We start from the raw sequence: 22,990 nt of genomic DNA on the forward strand, positions 1-22,990 counted from the left end.
TCTTGGCTTGCCTGTGACATTGTAGAGCGTGTAAATGTTTGTGCGTGTGTCTATGTGTGTGAGGAAGTTTTGGGCAGGAGGGGGTGGGGGGCAGTCTGCCAGGGCCTTTGGGCGACATATCGCCATCTGGGAGGTATGACCCTGAAACTGCAAGGTTTCCGTGGAAACTGACTGTAATACAATCATGGCTGGGGTGCAGCAAAGGGCAAAAAGAGTAAGAAAACGGGCAGAGTCACAGAGCGAGCAATAGAGAGAGAGCGGGAGAAGGGGTTGCTGTCAAGTGCCCTGTTTGGAGCAGCAGGATTTAGCCTGGCATGAAGGGAAGCACATTCAAGGTCAACAAAGAAAGAGCAAAAAAAAAACAACAAAAAAAAACTGCTACAACGATTATGGTATTTAATATGTCGATATTCATGTGCTTCCTTTTTTTGATGAATCACTCAAAAAGGCACAAATCAGTCTGAAACTCTTGATTTATCCAGTTAGAATCAATCACTGATTAAATCAGAGACGTGTTATTGTGTTATCTGTTGACTACTAAACACATCACTAAATAATAATAATAAAACTTAAAAGAATAGTTCACCCAATATGAAAATTCTGGGTTACACTTAAGGTGTCACTGTTACAGTGTAATATATATATATATATATATATATATATATATATATATATATATATATATGTAACAAGGACACTGTAACACCAAATTCTGCCATCATTTTCTCATCTAACCCAGATTTCCGTTGAACATAAAGGACTTTACAAAATTTGACAGGTCACTCTATTCCATGCATTGTGAACTGGATTCATTGGAAAGATCTAACAAAAAAACAAAAAAAACCCTTCACTCATGATCCCTCATGAACATGCCAAATACAGCAAGAACAGATGCCAAGATTACAGTGAATAATGATCACTTTGTCAAATGGCTTCAGAAAACTTGGAATTAGGATATGACTAGTCTCGCATAGCCAGACCTTCAGACTGACGGCAGTAGGTCTGGACTCCATAGCAGCTTTCATTGACCAAGGACCGCCCAGAGGCAGTTTGACTGACAAGTAAAGCAACCAATCAAATTTAATGTTGTCCCGCGTCATGTTTAGGGGCGTGGAAATGTAACCTTGATGCCACTACAATAACAGAGTGTGTAACTCTTGGTCATATTCTAAAGAGTATACAGTGAACTTTAGATACTTCACATAATTTTGAACATCCAGTGTTTAGTTGATCTTGATAAGCGCTCCTTGTCACAGTTGTAAACACAACAGCTTGCTTCTTCCAAAAGGGGGTTTGGCGTCACAGCATCTTTATTTCCAGACGGACCGTTAAATAGCACGACATGCACGTTTCCTGAAAATCCTGTAGAATTCAACCAGATGACTACTTCAAAACTCCTGAAGAGTTTCCAATTTTGTGTGCCGTAAGTAGCAGACATTTAGCCAATTGTCTGTGGGCTTGACATCTGAGGCTGAGACTAGGGTACACTGTAAAAATAAAAGGTGCCTGAGGGAACCTTTTTGGGCTCTTCACTTTGCCACACTGGCGGAATCGTCTGTAGATCCTCTAGGCACCCTTTAATAAGGGATGCTTCTCTGAGGAACCATACAGGTTTCCTGAGGAACTCTTATATTAGGCACTGTGTGGGACTGTTTTGGGTGGAACTGGAACTGTTTTCATTATATTAGTTCCATTATATTAAACCTTCGTAGCACATATAAACGAGTGGTAAACAACACTGTAAAGACATATAATGTATACTACATTTAGTTTATATATGTATGTGTTTGAATATATAGTGAGTAGACTCTGTAATTATATTTCTTTGGCGAGTTTAAAAACCTTGTAACGGAGAGCCGCACAAACGGCTGAAGCTTTGATGAGAGGAGCCGTGCGTGAGCCGTGCGTGAGCCGCGCGTGTGGGTGTGGCCGCTGATTACCTTAATTATCATCAGCACCAGCTGCGGTCTATCAGCCATGCCTATATATACTGTCTGCTGTCTTGTTGTCAGACCTGGGGGCTCATTTATAAAACTGCGCTTAGGATCCTTACTAAAAGTGTAGGTGCGCCAGAAAGCTAAAAATGGCGTACTCAAAAAAATATTCAGACTTATAAAACCGTACGTAGGCCTACGCCAGAACCTGCGCAGAATTCACTTTATAAATCCCAGTTAGCTGAAGATTGTGCGCACATGCGTCTCCTCCCCGAAACAACCATAGGCCTATATGGAGCTTACAATGCGTAGTTTTACTATGCATATCCTCATCTGCATTTATCATTTGCATAAGATTATTCATCCACGTGATTAACCGTGTTTAACGGTACAAGACATTAGGAAAATATGAAATGCGGATGTGCGGTCACATTAGTTACATTAATAAAAATCATTTAGTAGCCTATCCTTGCCTTGTTTTCGAATAAATAAATCAAATAGTGTAAAATACATTTCGAAGAAAGTTTTTCTCAATCTTTTCCACTGGCCAAAGAGTATTTTTAATTGATTTATGTTTTTAATGGAAACAGATAGACCTTGTTGTGCATTATTAGTTGCACGAAACTATTTTCTCAGACAATCTGCTATTATCATGATAAGCGCCGGAGGAAAAGTGTTTGAAAGAATTGCATCCACAACAAATATTTCTATTTATTGAATATAAAAAAAAATTGTTACTTCTCAGTAGCCTAATGATTTCATGTAATTTAAGTGTTTAACTCCATTAATCAGAATGACATATTTAATCTTTACAACAGAAGTAAAACAAAGTTTAAATCATTCTTTTATTTATTTAAACTGTTATTGTGAACATGAACTGTATTTATGATAAGGACTTATAATGAAGATTTACGGTTCGTTTAAGGTGCGTTAAGCGATTCACTAAACGGCCCAACACACTCGCTGGCGCGGACAGTTAAGAAGGGATGGATGTTTACTTAATGTGAGGCTTAATGTGTAAGGCTTGGTGAGTGAAATTATATTTGTATTATCTTTCTATATATGTATAATTTTCTTTAGATTTTCTGTCTAAAAGTGACCAAAAAGACGTAACTCCAGCTCACCATCGGTGTCGCCAAACTGCTCATCTCCAAAATGTTCGTACGCATGGGTCAAACTTGACGGGAAAATTTGCGCACCTGCACGCAAACTCTGACCCATGCGTACGAACACTGGAGATGGAGCAGTTTGGCGACACCGATGGTGAGCTGGAGTTAAATGTCTTTTTGGTCACTTTTAGACAGAAAATCTAAAGAAAATTATAAATATACAGAAAGATAATACAAATATAATTTCAGAAACCAAGCCTATCACATGAAGCAAACATCCATCCCTTCTTAAATGTCCGCGCCAGCGAGCGCGTTTGGCTGTTTAGTGAAACTGACGCATAGCATAACGCATCTAAAACCGTAAATCTTCATTATAACTCCTAATCATAAATACAGTTCATGTTCACAATAACAGTTTAAATAAATAAAACAATGATTTAAACTTTGTTTTACTTCTGTTGTAAAGATTTAGATTAAATATGCCATTCTGATTAATGTAGTTAAACACTTAAATTACATGAAATCATTACTGAGAAGTTACAACATTTTTTATATTCAATAAAAAGAAATATTTGTTGTGGATGCAATGCTTTCGAACACTTTTCCTCTGGCATGCTGTGTTTTAATGTTTTAACTAAAGAGATAATTGCTTATCATGATAATAGCAGATTGTCTGAGAAAATGGTTTCGTGCAAATAATGCACAACGAGGTCTATCTGTTTCCATTAAAAAATATAAATCAATTAAAAATACTCTTTGGCCAGTGGAAAAGATTAAGAAAAACTTTCTCCGAAATGTATTCTATACTATTTGATTTATTTATTCAAAAACAAGGCAAGGATAGGCTACTAGTTTTTATTAATGTAACTAAATTGACAGCACAGCCGCATTTCATATTTTCCTAATGTCTTGTACCGTTAAACATGTTATCACGTGGATGAATAATCATTTGCAAATGATAAATGCAGATGAGGATATGCATAGTAAAACTAGGCGTTGTAAGCTCCATATATGGTTGTTTCGGGGAGGAGTTGCATATGCGCACAATCTTCTGCTAACTGGGATTTATAAAGTGAATTCTGCGCAGGTTCTGGCGTACGCACAGTTTTATAAGTCTGAATATTTTTTGGCGTACGCCATTTTTAGCTTTCTGGCGCACGTACACTTTTAGTAAGGATCCTACGCACAGTTTTATAAATGAGGCCCCAGATCTCTTAACCGCCTGTCTTTCTGGATTTGGACTCTTTTCTTGAGTTGTCCTGGATTTCTTTTGTGGCTTATTCCTTCTGGAAGATCTGTGGATTGCGCCTGGCGATCGTTGGATTCGGCTCACTTCTTCACCTTCACCACTGACTGGGAAGCCTATCAACGTCCCTCACCCAGTTGCTGTGATCTTCACTTCATCTCACTTGGAACTGTTTTCACTTGTGGTCAATACAAACTCACATATTATTGTCCTGTTGTTACTTTAACTTCTTCTATTGCTCTCCTCATTTGTAAGTCGCTTTGGATAAAAGCATCTGCTAAATGATTAAATGTAAATGTAATAATAATAGGATAATAAAAATCGTATCGTGGCCTCACAGAACCATTGGGTTCCTCCAGATGCTGTCTTTAACATAAGAGATCCTCCAGGAACCACTTAAATGTTAAAAGATCTTACAATAACCCTTTTATAGAATTCGAGTTCTTCTAATTTCCCCCAAAGCACTTCAAGGTCTCATGGTAATGAAAAGGTGATTCCAGAACCTCTGAACTGAATACAAAGTGCTTAAAGGATCCCATAAGTTCCAACAAGAACCGCTTAAATTACATTAAGTTCATTGAGTATCTGACAGGATATTTGAGGCACATTTAGTTTTTACAGTGTGGCTACTATAAACTACCTTTATTTTTTTGTTATTCTTTTTTTTTTTGATCCCATTCTTTTTAATTGCATGGAAAAGAGTGACCAGCACAACTTTTTTTTTTTAAAGTTGCATTGTTCCATAGAAGTTTTCTGTTCCATAGAAGAAAGTAATATATACCAGTTTGAAACAACATTTCTGGGTGAACTACTCCTTTAAAACATTGTAATTTCAGGTGGATGTTCATACAACATTTAGTCAAAGATATACACAGTAACAGAATTTTGTCCTACTAAAAGGTGATTCATTCTGGAATTAAAATATCTCACACTCACCAAATAATAGTATATAAATTGGTTCAATTATTCTTAAATTACTCAATTAATCATTAACAGAATCATTAAGGAACTGCAATTGAATGGGAATGCCCATCCCTAATGGAGAGTTCTAAGAAGGACTGAAAATGTGATTGCAAAGAAAAAGCGAGAGAAGCAGGTGCAACTTCGTTGAATATACATACACACGCCAATGAAGTGGATACAAAAAATTAAATAAAAAATAAATAAATCATATCTTGCACACTACACTTTTCACATTGGCTAATGACTCAGGTGTGCTTGTGACTGGCTGTCTGCAATAAACCTACACTTTGTTCAATTCCACAAAAGACAAGACTGCAGCAGTACACAAGGGAAATGTTACACTGTTATGCCTTTGTGATGTAATTTTAGCTCATAATTCTTTATTGTATAATGTGCAGTCACTCCACAAGAACAGCAGAGGGTGTAGCAGTAGAAAGACATTGCTGCTTATCTCATTTAGTTTTAGGCAGCCAATCTGCCCAAAGGCTTTATAGCTAACAATAGATGTCATGTTGCGCCTTAGGGATAGTGATTCTTCAAGGGGGAAAAAATACAACCACACACACCCAAAACAGTATTAGGTTTGCAATGTTTTCATTAACAACAAAATGGACGATATAATTGATGAGCCGCCACTGGACACAGATTGTGTAATGCATTTCAAACAACAGCAATTCCAGACCAACTACTTTGTCATCGGAAAATAATTTAGTAATTGTGGCATCCTGACTACAACAGTCAGACGAGTAAACAGTACATGCTGGGCGGAAGGTGATGAAACAGTGAGAGTGAGCGCTCAAGATGTTACTCTGTTACAAAGTGCTCTATAGAGAGTCAGCAAAAGGGAAGCCATTAAAACCACTGAAGGCCTGTGAGAGAATATCATGACATCATAATGGAGCACAAATTTGCTTTTCTCTGCTGCAATAAAAGATCCTGGGAGTGTACACTGTAAACCCGGATAAGTAGAATCTACTTAAAAAAACTAAGGTAACTCGTTGCCTTAATTTAATTAAGTAATCATAACTTAATTGCATCAAGTTTTTCTTACTTAATCCATTTAAGTTTTGTCAACTTAATTCTATCTGTGATCTGAGGAAGTGTATTGCGGCATTAATAAATGAATTGCTTTGTTTTACTATTTTTGGCTTTATTTACCATTACAATTGTATTTGCTATCGTTATTGGGGTTATACTGACAAGAGACAGCAAATAAAATTGTAATGATCTAATTAATGAAATTAATTTAAAAAAAACTTGTTACCATTGTTGTGGTTTGCATGCTGAATGTTGAAGTCTGTGTCTGACTCAAGCAAACTTGCAAGATATTGTCACAAATATAGAGGGGTTATATCAACCCAATTAAAAGTTTATGCCATAAGTGTTAGCAATAAAATGTTAAAAGATCATTATTATACATGAAATATAGTTATGATATATATCATTAATAAATTCATTCAAAACATGGAAATAATTGAAGTATAAATATATATAATATGTATTACTTCACTTCCTTTGAAATCATATAACTGATTTCATGTTGCATCACTGCATCAATAGGAAGAAAATTACAATAATTTAAATTAAGTTCCCAGTGCCCAACCAAAGGGAACACTTATCACAATAATGGTGAGAAATTTTAGTAAATCAACATGAATTTATGAAGTCAACTTATGTGACATTCTCCCCAAATTGTTAGTTGTTTTGACAATAACATTCAAGATGACTGGAAAATGAGCAAATGCAACTAAGAAGAATGATGACTGCAGAAGTCAAAGAAATGAGTGAAAAGTCTATTAAGATTTACCCCGCCTGGGTTTTTTTTTTTTTCAAAATGGTACTCAAACCAGTCAAGTAATGTTTAATAGGGTTTTCTGAGTAAAGAAGGCATAGCATGCAAACAGTACAGATTACTAAATTGTTTTAAGTAAGTTCAACTAATTATTCAACATTAAGTAAAGTTAACTAAAAAGTGTTAGTTAGAACAACTGTTCGGTTTTACAGTGTATATATATATATTTATATATATATAGCCTACACTCCGATATTGATATATGAAAAAGGTCAAATTACATTTAGCTTACATGCATAGGTTTGCGTGTCTCCAAAATTTCTCCACAAGGATGGCAATATCCAAAATCCTTGTTTTTGTGGGGAAACATTTTGGTCCCCATGCGGAAAACCATACTAAGTAATGCTTTTTGAAAACATAAAAATGCAGAACGTTTTTTGTGATGAGTATCTTTAGGGGTAGGGTTAGTGTAAGGGGATAGAATATACAGTTTGTACAGTATAAAAATCGTTATGTGTATGGAAAGTCCCCATAAAACATGAAAACACAACATGTGTGTGTGGGCCCTATCAAACACCCAGCACAATGTGACGCCAGGCGCGACAAGTGTTTTTTGCTAGTTTCAGCCTGACGCAGTTATCTTTTTCACGTCCTGCGCCACGTTGTTTAAATAGCAAATGCATTTGCGCCGATCTGTTCGCCCAAGTGCTGCTGGTCTGAAAACGAGGTGTTCAGGTGCATTGTTGGCGTGTTGCTATTTTGAGGCAATTGAAATATTAGTAGTATTTTTTGTTATTTAAAGGGCACATTAGTAATATATGCAAGTGGGTCAACAATGCGTGTACACTGCTTATTACAATGTAAAAGATTAATAGTGTACATAAAGATATAGTGGAATCCGGCTTGTCCCGTAAATGCTCTGCTAGCGCAGCTTGTGTGTGTGTGTGTGTGTGTGTGTGTGTGTGTGTGTGTGTTGACTTACAAACTCTGCCGTAGCTCTGCTGTATCTCTGGATGTTCCCAACGATTGAAGATTCTTCTCTAGTGTTACCACTGAAAAGAACAGACAGAAACTTCCATGTGCATTTCATTTTGTGACTTTCACCTCATGCCATCCTTTACGACTTAAAATCAAGGTCAGAATATTTGGAGGCTTTTTAAACTCACCGTTAGCATTAATCTGAAAGATGTTAGAGGAGGTTTCCTGGAACACGTCTTGCAGCTCTGAGGGGCTGACTTGTGTAGCTGTATGAGAAAGAAGATCAGGGTTAGTAAACACAGCGTTTAAAGTTGATGTGTGTGATTGTTTATGCTAAAATAGTATTCCAGACATTTTTTTTTTTCTAAATGAATGATAATAAAACAAATAGTTCAGACTCTGAATGAAATCTGCTTGGATGAGCACTGTACAAAACTGTAAAAAAAACAACGACAAAAAAATAATAATAATACGCACACATCAGTTTAAATTATTATTACCGATAAAGTGTACTGATAAAGTGGTTAAGTAGGATTAAGAAACACCCAAAAACCTAAGAAAAGTAATGTTTTTACATTAGTTTCTTTATTTTATTTTATTATTAAACCCTTACCTGCAGTAAAAAAAAAAAAGTCACCATTACAAAATGTCTCGTACATGATAATGTTTTTCTTTAGTTAGTTGGCACCCCCTACTCATGAGGGCCTCCATATTTCTGCTAAGAGAAGCCAAACAAAGCAGAATCAAAACACACCATGTTTCTGGACAGCAGCTATGCTTAAACAGACTGAGTCGTGAGCCACCAAATGGGAGTGTGGGCACAGCCATTTTCTTCATCAAATGCACGTATCATGCACACCCTGGTAGGAAAAGGTAATCATCAAGAGCTCTTAATCAAAATCAATTGCACAACCTCTGTATCGAAGTACAACCCACAGGCCCCGCACACATACACAAATGTGTCGTCTCTCTACTTTTGTCTTCCTCTGCCCTCAAAATGACTGTAATTGACGTGCTGTTTTTCACAACTCTTCATCTGTGCCCTAATGCACTTGCACTTGAGAGGGGAAAATCGCAGGCAATCTTTTGCAGATGCATATTCTACTCTAAGAGAGGGTTTGGACTTGGTACAGGAAGCAGGTAAATATATATATATATATATATATATATATATATATATATATATATATATATATATACAGGTCCTTCTAAAAAAATTAGCATATTGTGATAAAGTTCATTATTTTCCATAATGTAATGATAAAAATTAAACTGTCATATATTTTAGATTCATTGCACACCAACTGAAATATTTCAGGTCTTTTATTGTTTTAATACTGATGATTTTGGCATACAGCTCATGAAAACCCAAAATTCCTGTCTCAAAAAATTAGCATATCATGAAAAGGGTCTCTAAACGAGCTATTAACCTAATCATCTGAATCAACTAATTAACTATAAACACCTGCAAAAGATTCCTGAGGCTTTTAAAAACACCCAGCCTGTTTCATTACTCAAAACCGCAATCATGGGTAAGACTGCCGACCTGACTGCTGTCCAGAAGGCCATCATTGACACCCTCAAGCAAGAGGGTAAGACAGAAAGAAATTTCTGAACAAATAGGCTGTTCCCAGAGTGCTGTATCAAGGCACCTCAGTGGGAAGTCTGTGGGAAGGAAAAAGTGTGGCAAAAAACGCTGCACAACGAGAAGAGGTGACCGGACCCTGAGGAAGATTGTGGAGAAGGACCGATTCCAGACCTTGGGGGACCTGGGGAAGCAGTGGACTGAGTCAGGAGTAGAAACATCCAGAGCCACCGTGCACAGGTGTGTGTAGGAAATGGGCTACAGGTGCCGCATTCCCCAGGTCAAGCCACTTTTGAACCAGAAACAGCGGCAGAAGCGCCTGACCTGGGCTACAGAGAAGCAGCACTGGACTGTTGCTCAGTTTTGCATGTCATTCGGAAATCAAGGTCCAGAGTCTGGAGGAAGACTGGGGAGAAGGAAATGCCAAAATGCCTGTAGTCCAGTGTCAAGTACCTACAGTCAGTGATGGTCTGGGGTGCCATGTCAGCTGCTGGTGTTGGTCCACTGGGTTTTATCAAGGGCAGGGTCAATGCAGCTAGCTATCAGGAGATTTTGGAGCACTTCATGCTTCCATCTGCTGAAAATCTTTATGGAAATGAAGATTTCATTTTTCAGCACGACCTGGCACCTGCTCACAGTGCCAAAACCACTGGTAAATGGTTTACTGACCATGGTATTACTGTGCTCAATTGGCCTGCCAACTCTCCTGACCTGAACCCCATAGAGAATCTGTGGGATATTGTGAAGAGAAAGTTGAGAGACGCAAGACCCAACACTCTGGATGAGCTTAAGGCCGCTATCGAAGCACAGGCTGATTGCCTCCATGCCACGCCGCATTGAATCAGTCATTTCTGCAAAAGAATTCCCGACCAAGTATTGACTCTTGAGTGCATAACTGAACATAATTATTTGAAGGTTGACTTTTTTTTTGTATTAAAAACACTTATTTTATTGGTCGGATGAAATATGCAAATTTTTTGAGACAAGAATTTTGGGTTTTCATGAGCTGTATGCCAAAATCATCAGTATTAAAACAATAAAAGACCTGAAATATTTCAGTTGGTGTGCAATGAATCTAAAATATATGAAAGTTTAATTTTTATCATTACATTATGGAAAATAATGAACTTTATCACAATATGCTAATTTTTTGAGAATGACCTATATATATATATATATATATATATATATATATATGAAAAATAAAAATGTCTATTCAATCTATTAAGAGTAAACCAAAGCACCAGTTAGGACTTACTGTGAGCTGAACTGTAGGCAGTATCAATAGATATGCATCGAAATACAGCTAAACATGATGATTTATGTTAATAATCACAAAATGGGGACTTGTTGACATCGCACATGTGACTAAAATATTTTTATTTTTAATCTGCTCATGCTAAACTATTGTAGGTGTGAATTTTACATGACAGCGAAAAGCATATGACATTATTTATCTAACTGCTTCCAGTCAGATGTGCTTGTGTTTATGTGTGTGTGTGCACTACAAAGATGATAAGCTGTTCTCAGTGGATCATTTTTCTGGGAAACAACCTTTTGTGCCCTTACTGTTATCTCCACTGGCCTCCAGCTATGCGCACACCTCTCATACCCTCTCCTCCATCATCATGATAGATGAATGATCCATATTCATTCCACTCTGCATTGAGCACTATCCCTCCATATGGGGTGGGCTAAGAGGGGGAAACACAAGGGCACTACTTCCTGCGAGTATGTGTGAAGACCCAGCACGATCCCTCTCAACACTTTATGAGACCTAAATTCCCGTCACACACACAGTCATTGACATTAATCTCTGACATTTTTCCTGTTGCCCATGGTGCTGTTTGTCTATTTTTAATTTGTTTTGCGTCTTTGACGCAGTCAAAGAACATTCTAGTGGTCCCATCTAAGGCCGGAACATCTCAGATATATATATGGACACTTAAGGTGTATTTTGGATTTTAATACTATAATACTATGAACTATAAGCTTGAGAAACTCCTTAATCTTACATAGTTAAAATGTGCGGCATTCAAAATGTAACCATTGACGGGGTCATTGTAATATTATTATTTTGTATAATAAATAGAGCACACTCAGCAAAAAAAATTAGACACACGAAGTGCCATGAAAACTGCAAAGCGGCTCTAAAGCGACATTTGATTTGAAACAGAATTAAATCCTAAAACCTGAGGCAAGTTCAGATTGAAAATTTTGCTGCTGATAAATCCTTGTGGAAATGGAAGTCTACTTATCTATAATATCTACTGTAGATGTTTCAATACTTTTACTAAATCATATACTTGTTAGATCCTTCAAGAATCAGCTTTGAAGACGAACACGCACGCACACACACACCCACGCACGCACGCAGTAACCGAATAATGTCCATTTTCCAATCTTTTTACATTAAAATATAATAAAAAAGTGGGGAAGTTGAATCAAAATCAAAGGGGAACATGCATGGTATGTCAAGTTAGATGGAATCCAGAAGAGCTCAGGAAGTACATTTTTAGGGTGTGAGTGTAGGAGCCACTGAAAATAAACAGAAACAAAATGCATTAAAGTGCTGAAAAACAAAGCCACAAAGCCCTTTTCTCTAGTCCGGGGTGAGAAAATTGATCTGAAATATCTGGGACAAAGGACAAATTAACTTCTGCCCTTTCTGGATTGTTCGTCGAGGCTGTAAATGCAGATTCTGCAGGGTATTCAATTATACTCTCAAATCAGGAAATGACTTAATGAAAAGCTTTCTCCTTGTTATGCATGAGGTCAGCATGGCTCTCTCTCTCAAACACACACCTTATCGGAAAAACGCAAACTCAAACTCTAAAAAGTCATCCGCATGCATTGTAGAGGGTGAAAAATAGCTGAGATGAGCCGAGGGAGAGAGGGGTTTACAGGCCAGAGATGGCTGTCAGACGATACGTGTGATACAGTGTGAGACGGGTCCTTATCCCCCCAGTGCAAGATCCAGGCCTTTCGCACAATAAATCGAAAGCAATGCATGTATGAGCGGTTGAAGCACTGACAGGATAGTTTTAGTCCAAAAAAAGCTGAAATTATAATTATATCATAATTATAATATCCATTTTTATCAGTCTATGCATTGAGGTGTTTTCCTGGTTCAGGATGTTACACACAAATATTTTGCACATGACACCATGGTGCTATTATTAATGGCTTTTATTTTTATTATTATTATTATTATTATTATTATTATTATTATTATTATTATTATTATTATTATTATTATTATTATTATTATTATTATCATCAACGTTAAAAATAGCTGGGCTGCTTAATTGTTTTTTTTTTTTTTGGAATCCTTGATTTTTTTTTTCAGGATACTCTGATGAAAAGAAAGTTTGAAAGAACGGCATTTATTCATTTGAAATCAAGATATTCTGTAACAACGTAGAAGTCTTCACTATCAAATTTGATCAATTTAATGTGTCTGAATAAAAATGTAATTTCTTTCCAAAAAAAATAAAAATAAAATAAAAACTTACTGACCACAAACATTAAAATGGTATTGTATTTTGAGTTATGTTTAGTTCTCTAGCCTAGACCTTTCTAAACGAGAAAACTTTGCCAATGGGGCAAGAAAAAAAATCTATTGTATATATTTTCTGAAAATAAGTCTTAATATCTTGCTACTCAAAAAAAGTATGTTGTTTTAAGGATGGAAAACAAGACAAAAATAATTATTAAGAAAATAAATCAGTGTAAAAATTACTGCTAAATACAGTATGCTCAGTTTAGATGATTGTTTTTTAAACTTAGAAACCCAGCCTGAACTGCATTGCTTATTGCAGGCATGTTTATTCACTGTCATCAACACCAGAAGTCACTGTGTGTTTTAGGTTGCGTGCACAGCATGTGCAGCTCCAGTTAATGCATTGGGAGGATCTGGCAGTGCTTTGCACCCTCCTTTGAGTTTTCTTCAGCAAATACACTAACACGTGTACACTCTATACATATAGAATATTTAGCTCTGGGGATTTTGGGGCAAGCAACTCCTCTAATCTGTGAAGAGAATTTTGTGGTTCTCTCAGAAAAGCAAGACCCAAATTTAAAGCTTGGTTCTTCATGAGATAACTCTGAGTACTAAGATGTTTCAATCAGAACAGCACACAATGGAGGTTATTGAGTTCAGGAGCTGTATCCTCACATAGAACATGCATGGATACTTCATTCATTTAAATCAACCCTCTCTAAGAGAAAGGGATGCAGATAAGAAGATATTAAAATGAGTTTAATTCGATGCCTTAACGTCACGATTATGCTCCGTTCTGACTGCTAATCAAGTATCTGTGTACTATGTAGAATGAAACTACCATTAAAATAAATGGGAATGCTCTTTCCAGGTATTTTAGACCTTTTTGGTCCAGACAAAACACACATTGTACCCAATAATGTTTGGGATATTCAGCTTGGACAGCTACGTTAATACGTCATTTAACACACAATGTTTGACATTTCCAGTCTTTCCCAGGACTTAACTTGTCGCTAAACGTTATGAAATTTGCTCTCATTATACTGATGTAATCTCACAATCCATACTGAAATGTACTAAAAGACCCCCACCTCCCCAAGCCCACCAATTAGAATGCAATCAAGACATTGACGCACAACGTGGCCTTTAGGTAATCATGGCATGCTTGATTACTTCTGTGAGCGAAAAGAACCTTTATTCCGTAGTCAATTTGTCTTTCACATTTGGTCTCGGTAACATGCAATATGGTTATAGACAATAATACCGGTTTACACGAAATTGCACAAGTGGATGTCTGAGAGGGTTGCAATTCACAAAATCAAACAAAAGTGCAGTAATTTGACTTAAATGTGTCAGAATTACAATGGCAAAGATCGCTGAAACAAGCAGAGATGGCTTACACACACACACACACACACACACACACACACACACACACACACACACACACACACACACACACACACACACACACACACACACACACACACACGTGTGGTTACATGCTGTTTGTTTCACTTTCTCTCTCTGAATGAGGCATGACACCTGAGCTCATTTATTCCTTCTGTTTGGATCATTCCAGCGTGGACGTGGAGCACGCCCTAGGTTTGGCCGCTCATGACGGCTATGTGGTCCCTGCTGGTGTTTCAGTGTCCATTCATTAGTCTCTCCACGCAGACAGACCCACCCCGCAAACCTCCCTAATGAACACAGCGAGGCTGAAGCCTTATCCAGACACGAGCTAATCACATGTGCTGGGCTCTGCTCAGACGGTCGCCTCATGACCCTTTCTTTTTCTGTGCTGGGAGGGGGGAGTGAGACAACAGTGCTGTTAACCAATACTGAGAAACCACATGGTGAGGAACATGACGGGCCCAGATATGACCAGACTGTGCTGTGACGTACTTGCAGGCAGGAAAGAAAGAAAGAAAGAAAGAAAGAAAGAAAGAAAGAAAGAAAGAAAGAAAGAAAGAAAGAAAGAAAGAAAGAAAGAAAGAAAGAAAGAAAGAAAGAAAGAAAGAAAGAAAGAAAGAAAGAAAGAAAGAAAGAAAGAAAGAAAGAAAGAAAGAAAGAAAGAAAGAAAGAAAGAAAGAAAGACCAAGATAAAAAGGAAGGAGGAAAAGAAAGTGCGGGAGGGAGGAATTAATTGAAGAAAGAAAAAGAAAGCAAAAATGAAGGAAGTGAGAAAGGAACAAAAGAAAAGGAAGGTTCAAATCAGGAAGGAAGAAAGAAATAATTGATGGTACAAACGAAAATGCAAGCAAAAAAGAAGGAAAGAAATAGAGGGGAGGCAGAAAGACAGTGTGATGTAGAACAATGCAAAAAACAAAGGAAATGAAGAAATGAGGCAAGAAAGGAAGGAAAGTATGGAAGGGAGTGATGTCAATAGAAGGAAGGAATGAGGGAAGGAATGAGGGAAGGAAGGAAGGAAGGAAGGAAGGAAGGAAGGAAGGAAGGAAGGAAGGAAGGAAGGAAGGAAGGAAGGAAGGAAGGAAGGAAGGAAGGAAGGAAGGAAGATATGATGAAGTGATGACAGAAAGAAAGAGTACACGTACGAATGAAGCATACAAGCAAGAAAGAAAATAAACAAACATGCCAGCAAGGAAAGAAAGAAGAAGAGAGGAAAGGAATGAAAAACAGAAGATCTTGCAAACAAGCACCAGATGAAAAGAGAAAAACAGGAGAGACTGTTTGCGATGCTTAGCTAAAACAGAGTAAAGAAGGACAGGAGGAGGAAGGAGAACAACAGCGGTAAACGGAGTGACAGAGAGAGAGAACGAGAGAACGGTGGAGAAATGCATATGCTGCTGGAGGGGAGTTAAAAGGTTTGGCAGGGGAGAGGTGGGGAAAGATTAGCTCGACTGACAACTCCATTAGAGATTTAACCCTGGCTTTGATCATCGCCTGAGCCACTCTTCAGCCAGCTTGATGCTGGAGCGCACAAACACAGAGAGCTGACAGACTCCTGAACACAGGTCTGCCTGAGATCAAAGCCTTGTCTCTTCTAACTCTCTCTCTCTCTCTCGTGCGCTGTTGTCCTGAGGGACTGGCAGCAGCCGAATGCTCAGACACACACAGAGAGAGATCTCAGAATGTGTGATTTACTCAGGTCATGCTGAGTGAAAGAGGAAGCTATTTGCTTTTGCATGTTTTGATTGTGAGAGGCTAAGTGCGAGGAAAAAAAGTTGTCTTCCTTTTTTAAAGTGTTCTCTTACATTTTCCTCAACCCCTTTATCCCGCATGGCTCTGATAAAAACATCTACAAACAGCCAACAAAAGGCACATGCTGTTAGACTGACATTTCAGATGCTCACTTTCTTACTAACACATTCTTGTATTCATGCAAATGAATTCATGTGAACTGAATATGTATTTTAAATTGAGACATGTGACATGGGCTGTCATGCATGACACTATCTGCATTACACAACAACTGCAGGAAGGCAACTTGAGCAACTGTTTTCCTTGTTTTTTAAGTAGCATTGGTTAGGTTAGGGTTTCTTAGATTACATTACTTAAATCCATCCATCCACCCACCCACCCATCTACCTAACTATCAACCAAACCATCCATCCATCCATCTATCTATCTATCTATCTATCTATCTATCTATCTATCTATCTATCTATCTATCTATCTATCTATCTATCTATCTATCTATCTATCTATCTATCTATCTATCTATCTATCTATCTATCTATCTATCTATCTACAATCAACAATCAACAATCAACAATCGATCAATCAACAATCGATCAATCAATCAATCAATCGATCGATCGATCAATCAATCAATCAATCAATCAATCAATCAATCAATCAATCAATCAATCAATCAATCAATCAATCAATCAATCAATCAATCAATCAATCAATCAATCAATCAATCAATCAATCAATCATAATTAAGTTAGCTTAGCTTGCTAGTTAAGGAAAGTATACACTTTCATATTTATGTGTTTAATTATTGTGGAAATTCATCTTTAATATTTGGAATGATGAGAGTGAGTACATGATTTAGCTTGCTAGCTAGTCACAGTGTTTTTTACATTTACACTTTTCACATTACATTTAGTTTTCCTTCCTTGCTTGTTGTGTTTAGTTTTATGCCTATGGCTGAATTGTGTCAAAAAATTGTCAGGGTCAAGTCAACAACCCAGATTATGTGACTACAGAGTGACCTAAAAATAAAGTCACCTTTATCACCTTTAAAGTCACTACCTTGCTCCGATATTAATCACTTTCTAGAGACCATTTGTAAGTAAGTTAAGGTCTTGTTTATATATTAAAATCAGGCATTTCTGACCACATTAAAGGAGAACTCCGGTCAATTTTAACATTGAGCTCATTTTTTGTAAATTTGGAGTGCTGTCAGTACAGAGAACAACGACAAAAATCGGTGTTGCCTACACCATGTTATCCTCTTTTTAAAATTTGCACCCTGTTGACTTAAATGGGTCAAGTTTTAAACCTGCTTTAGCCTCTTAACATCCTTGATGTGTCATTACAAATGCACAGCCATGTGAGGTATTTTGTTCAGAGTGAACACGGTGAATCTGACTGCAGTAGATGTGAAAGATATGTATAAAAGTGATGTTAATTCAGCCAACTCACATACCTGTATTTACTTCCTGATTTCGGTCGAAGTCCAACGGTAGTCGACTGTCGAGTGCGCGCGCGATCATTGGTAAATTACCATTGCTTAGTGAATAAAATCACTCATATGGCTGTGCACTTGTAATGACACATCAAGGATGTTAAGAGGCTAAAGCAGGTTTAAAACTTGACCCATTTAAGTCAACAGGGTGCAAATTTTAAAAAGAGGATAACACGGTGTAGGCAACCCCGATTTTTGTCGTTGTTCTCTGTACTGACAGCACTCCAAATTTACAAAAAAATTAGCTCAATGTTAAAATTGACCGGAGTTCTCCTTTAAGGCTTGAGGTTTTACTCTGCCCAAAAAAGAAGTGTTATCCATATTTAATTTCCATATTTCTTTTGGAGCCGCAATATTTTCACCTGTAACTATTTTTGTTGAAAAATCTAACAAGCTCTTCTGTTACCATGACATTGTATTATAACTATCAAAGACAATGTTTAATTGTCAACATACATACATCCATATTACTCGTTACTAAACACATCAGACCTCCGACGAGGCAGAACTTTAGTAAATTAGCCATATGGCTTATTAATCCCATGATGATTAATGGAGAAGGAATAAACGCATAATGCCGAGCTTTAGTAAATGAGGAGGGACCCAAATTTTTGTCTCCATCGTATAATTTATAATATTTTTTTCAACAATGCCTGATGATAAATAGAGAGAACACTGCCTGTGAGCATAAAAAAAGATCGTTTTTACCTACTGGCTGGTATCCCTGCCTCGTGGGCCCACCAAATGGATTTCTGCTTCCAAAAGAGCCTGCGTCAATGGATCCGTACGACATTCTGGGTCCTCCGATAATTTCTTGAGCAGTCAAATGGAACTAATCTGCACAGGCAAACAAAGAAACAAGAATGTATATAAATATAACCACTATAGAAATAGAAAGAATCAATTAAATCATAAACAAATTAACTAAGCTTTTTTGGCAGCACACCCATGAAGTGGCTACAGTTTCATGCATTTTGCAAACAAAAATGGTGAGGGTTGGCTAAAATTGACAATAATAATTGTTTTTGTAAATAAAATAAAAACATTTTCAGAGCTCTCAGGGGGCCGATGTATTCACAAAATATAAGGTATTCAGGTAAAAAACATGCAATAAAATGAAACCCACATGTCTGACAGTTCTACTTGAACTAAGTTAGGGACTGTTTACACGACACGGTTTTCAACTAAAAATGTAAAACGTTATGTGTTTTGGCCATTCGTTTACACAACAACGGTGTTGTGGGTGCCTGAAAACGCAAAGTTTTTAAAACGGGTTTCAAAGTGCAAGTTTTTGGGTCTCCACGTAAACAACAAAAACGCAAATCTCTAAAGACGATGATGTCATGCACATGCGTATTACGTGTTCAGTCTATAGTGTTTCATCGCCATCTAATAGCCTGGCAGCACAATACAGAGTTTTTAGTATTTTTCGCGGGTCCGTGTTAATGGGGATCGTTTTGACAATGGTGTCGTCTGTACGCGAAAAACTCAAAGGAAAACTACTCAGTTTTAAGCATATCATTGTCATGTAAACGTACCTTTAGTTTTGACCCATCTAAACTCTGACCCGTCAAACTCATGGGGCCTAGTGCGCAATTAACAGGGGCTCATGTGCTACTTCATCCATGCACTGGGACTGTGTGTCAGTTACATTCATTAGCAAAGTGCTGAAGGTGTGAACTGATATGGGGCATCTGTGGCACGACTTCACCCCACAGTGGCATGTACTTCGTGTGTGTGTAAGTGTGAGCATGAATTAAACCCCTTGTGACACAGTTACACTACTCAACATGAATCAGTCCTCGCGAACTGCTCAGTCATCTGCATTGGCCTTTTGCATCCGTAATAATTTTGTGAGGGGTGTATAACATGGTTAAAAAGGTTAAAGAATGCATTGGGAAAATGTCTGTCGACCCCCTCACCCCTCAGAACAGTGTGTACAGTGAGATAACAAACCTGCTTAATGAAAGCGTTTACTGTACCATTATGTCACATACACAGCATCAAATGTCATCATATGAATCATGCATGACAAATACAGAAATGAAACTTCAACAGTTCTTGCATTTTTAACAAGAGGTGGAATTAAAATGACAATTCTGTCATTATTCACCCACGTCATAGAAGGATAAACTAAAAGTGACAATTTTTGAAGTGCTAGTTAAACAAATTAATAGACAGCCAAATAAAGCGATTAAATAATATTTTAATAGATTGCACACCTATGGACTGAGTGTAAATAGTTTGCTAAAATGGCCAATAATAATATAAATAATAATAATAATAATAAAATAATAATTTGCTTGTTAATTATAACCACAACAACAATAATGTTATTGTTATTATTAATAATAATAATGTCATACTGTAGTAGTCAAGAAGAATTTTTATGCTATTCAAAATTTTCAGGTAATAACAACTTACTGCCAATACATATAAGACCCGCTGCTGTGAGCAAGTAAGGCATGCTGCTGCTGTACAATAAAGCAAACATGAATTACCCGTAGCAGATCTATACAGGTGGAGCTGGGGAAGATGGAGGGTTTCTGAAAGTGCGCTGCACTGCTAAGACAATTTCTACACACGTATTTGAAGGTTGAGCAGCGAGCTCATTGGCTACTGATACAGCAGGAACCAATCATCTGCGCCCTATAGATAGCAATGTTATTACGAGCAGGTTGAGTTAAAGGACCTATTAGCCTGCGTCATCTAGGGTTTCATGACAGAACTTTTATTTATACAGTTTGTAGTCACATGAGGGTGAGTAAATTACAGTTTTCATTTTGGGTTGAACTACGCATTAAGCAAAAAAAGTTTTAAACATTTTAAATAATTAGACATTTATTATCAGGCATTTCTGAAGATTCAAGCAAGATTTGCATGCAAAACTATAAAAGTGCAAAAGAAAGTGTGAGGACCTGTGGAGATAATGACAGATGTCTCAGCTGAAAAGATTGTGTTGTTTCTGAGAGTGAAGGTGGGCGAGGTGGCCAAGCCTGCGGGAGGAATGAGATGGAAGATGAAATTTGCCGGGCCACGTGGCCAAATAATCTGATTAATTTCCATAGAGCGGGAAGATTAATTACTTTTGGCAGCAATAAAATATTTCTGTGCTTCTTGATTTCGAGCCCAGACAATGATTTGCTCATGCTCACTCAGATCCGAGGAGATGTTTACTTTGACTATTTTTGTTTTGACTATATTTGACTATATTTTTATTAAAAAAAATTATTCTTCTGTTCTAGCTTGCACAGCTCACATAAATTAAGTCTAATTGCAATGCTGCCGTTGATGGTTATTTCTCATTTAAATGGATAGTTCACCCAAACCTGCATGAATTTCTTTCTTCTGAACACAAAAGAAGATAGTTTGAAGAATGCCAGGAACCAAACAGTTGATGGGCCAAACATGATTGTGTTTTTGTTTTGTTTTTTCCCCCAATACTATGGAAGTCAGTGGGGCCCATCAACTGTTTGGTTACCCGTATTCAAACTATCTTCTTTTGTGTTCAGCAGAAGAAAACAATTCATACAGGTTTGAAACAATTTGAGGGCAGACCCGTCGCTATGGGCGGGCCATAGGGGGCCGGGCCCGCCTCCAAAAATGCTTGTGCCCCCCCACTTGAGGCACAGATGATTTAATTTTAATTTAATTTTAATAATATCAGAGTTGCTAATTTTGTGTTGCATTAATGTTGCATTCTTTATAATTAAAATATTAAAAATATAAAGAAACAATGGTGTGATTTAGTTTGATTGATGGGAATCTACACTGCAACAGCCTATCACGGCCTTACAAAAGAACGTTAGGCTACGTACGTGACATACAACTAAGCTGCTCAACAGTTACCGCGCATTTTTGAAAGCGTTTTCAAAACGAGTTTTCGCCGGCTTACTCGCTTCAGTTCCTTCCGAGTGGAATGATACTTTGATGAGGAGGTTCTGCTCGGAGAAACGCTTCCTCCCGCTGTACTGGGACTGGAGAGAGGACAGCGCTGCCTCCACTCAAAGTATCTGTGCGAGTGTATTTGCGTGCGTGCGTGTGTATGTATGTGTGTGTGTGTGTGTGTCATGGCAATGCATATCCCTCTGTTGACTGCTTTAAAATGCAATGTTTGAGAGATGCGTCTAGTTTTACATCTAATATGTAGTGTAGTCAAGTGTTTTATGGATATTCATAACATTGCTTCTGTGCAATGTGGCGTAGGCTAGGCTACCTGGTCATATTGCTGTAGGTTATATTTTAACGTGATGATTACGTGCTGCGAGACTAGAGTTGATTATTATAAATATACATACTGTAGGCTAATAATAATTGTGCCCCCCCATACATTTCATATGCCCCCCTTAAGACTGAGGTCTGGCGACGGGTCGGTAAATGATGAGGGTGAGGGTGAGGGTAAGTAAATGTAAGTAAATAAGTAAGTAAATTTTTTCATTTTTGGGTGAACTATCCCTTTAATTCAACTTGGAAACATGATATTCTTATTACACACCAAATAAGACATGTTTTCGACTAACTACGCTTTTGAATAACAAAACCTTCAATTACTGTAGTTCAGCTACAGTAAGATCAGCTTGTGATCAAATTGGCAAAATGTTAAAAGAAGGTGTTAACGGTATCCGAGTTCTCAGATGGTAATAAAACAAGAGCTTATTTCTGCTAACCTTTCCACCCTCTGTCTGATGTCACAAAGACTTCCATCATGACTGGATGGACCGGGCAGAGATTTGACTGACAGGTCAGTCATATATGAAACACAGCGGTTGATTAACTCAGGTTGATCAGTCTGTCACTCACAATTAGACAGCTGTCTGTTCCTCTTCTAATCATGTGACTGGACAGGAAGGGACAGAAGGACATGGCCAACTGTCTTTATAAAATGTACTTGGGCGTTTCAGGATGCAATACATATATGGTATACACCATTAGTAATTAAACCTTGCAATGAAGTCATTACGTAGATAAAGTTACATACTCGATCTAGTAGATATCATATGTAAATATTATTTTTTTACATTTAGCTAAATGGATTTAATCTTGTGTTGTTTTATTTCAACAGTTATTACACAAAAAAAATTAAAAAATATATATAACCTTAGGTAATATGGTAATTAAGCTCATTAACTGGAAAAAAACCTCTGTATTTTCCAGGAAACGTGTGTAAATTCCAAAGACAGAAACTGAGATCGACAGCTGAGAGAGAGAGAGAGAGAGAGAGAGA

The 22,990-nt window shown here is 37.4% G+C and overlaps 1 protein-coding gene across 1 annotated transcript in view; it reads right to left on the reverse strand.

Annotated features, from left to right (window-relative positions):
* tsnare1 (T-SNARE Domain Containing 1) overlaps positions 1-22,990 on the reverse strand; it is a 169,999-nt gene that overhangs the window by 125,914 nt on the left and 21,095 nt on the right. The window contains exons 2-4 of the mRNA XM_077214209.1: positions 18,475-18,603; positions 8,211-8,288; positions 8,027-8,096 (exon numbers count right to left, since the gene is read on the reverse strand). Coding sequence (XP_077070324.1) covers positions 8,027-8,096; positions 8,211-8,288; positions 18,475-18,559 — 233 coding nt within the window. The 5' untranslated portion in view covers positions 18,560-18,603. The remainder of the gene's footprint in view (positions 1-8,026; positions 8,097-8,210; positions 8,289-18,474; positions 18,604-22,990) is intronic.

This window comes from Siphateles boraxobius, unplaced genomic scaffold (genome assembly GCF_051911475.1).
Source record: "Siphateles boraxobius isolate OS27281-9 unplaced genomic scaffold, OSU_SipBor_1 68, whole genome shotgun sequence".
Classification (NCBI taxonomy): domain Eukaryota; kingdom Metazoa; phylum Chordata; class Actinopteri; order Cypriniformes; family Leuciscidae; genus Siphateles; species Siphateles boraxobius.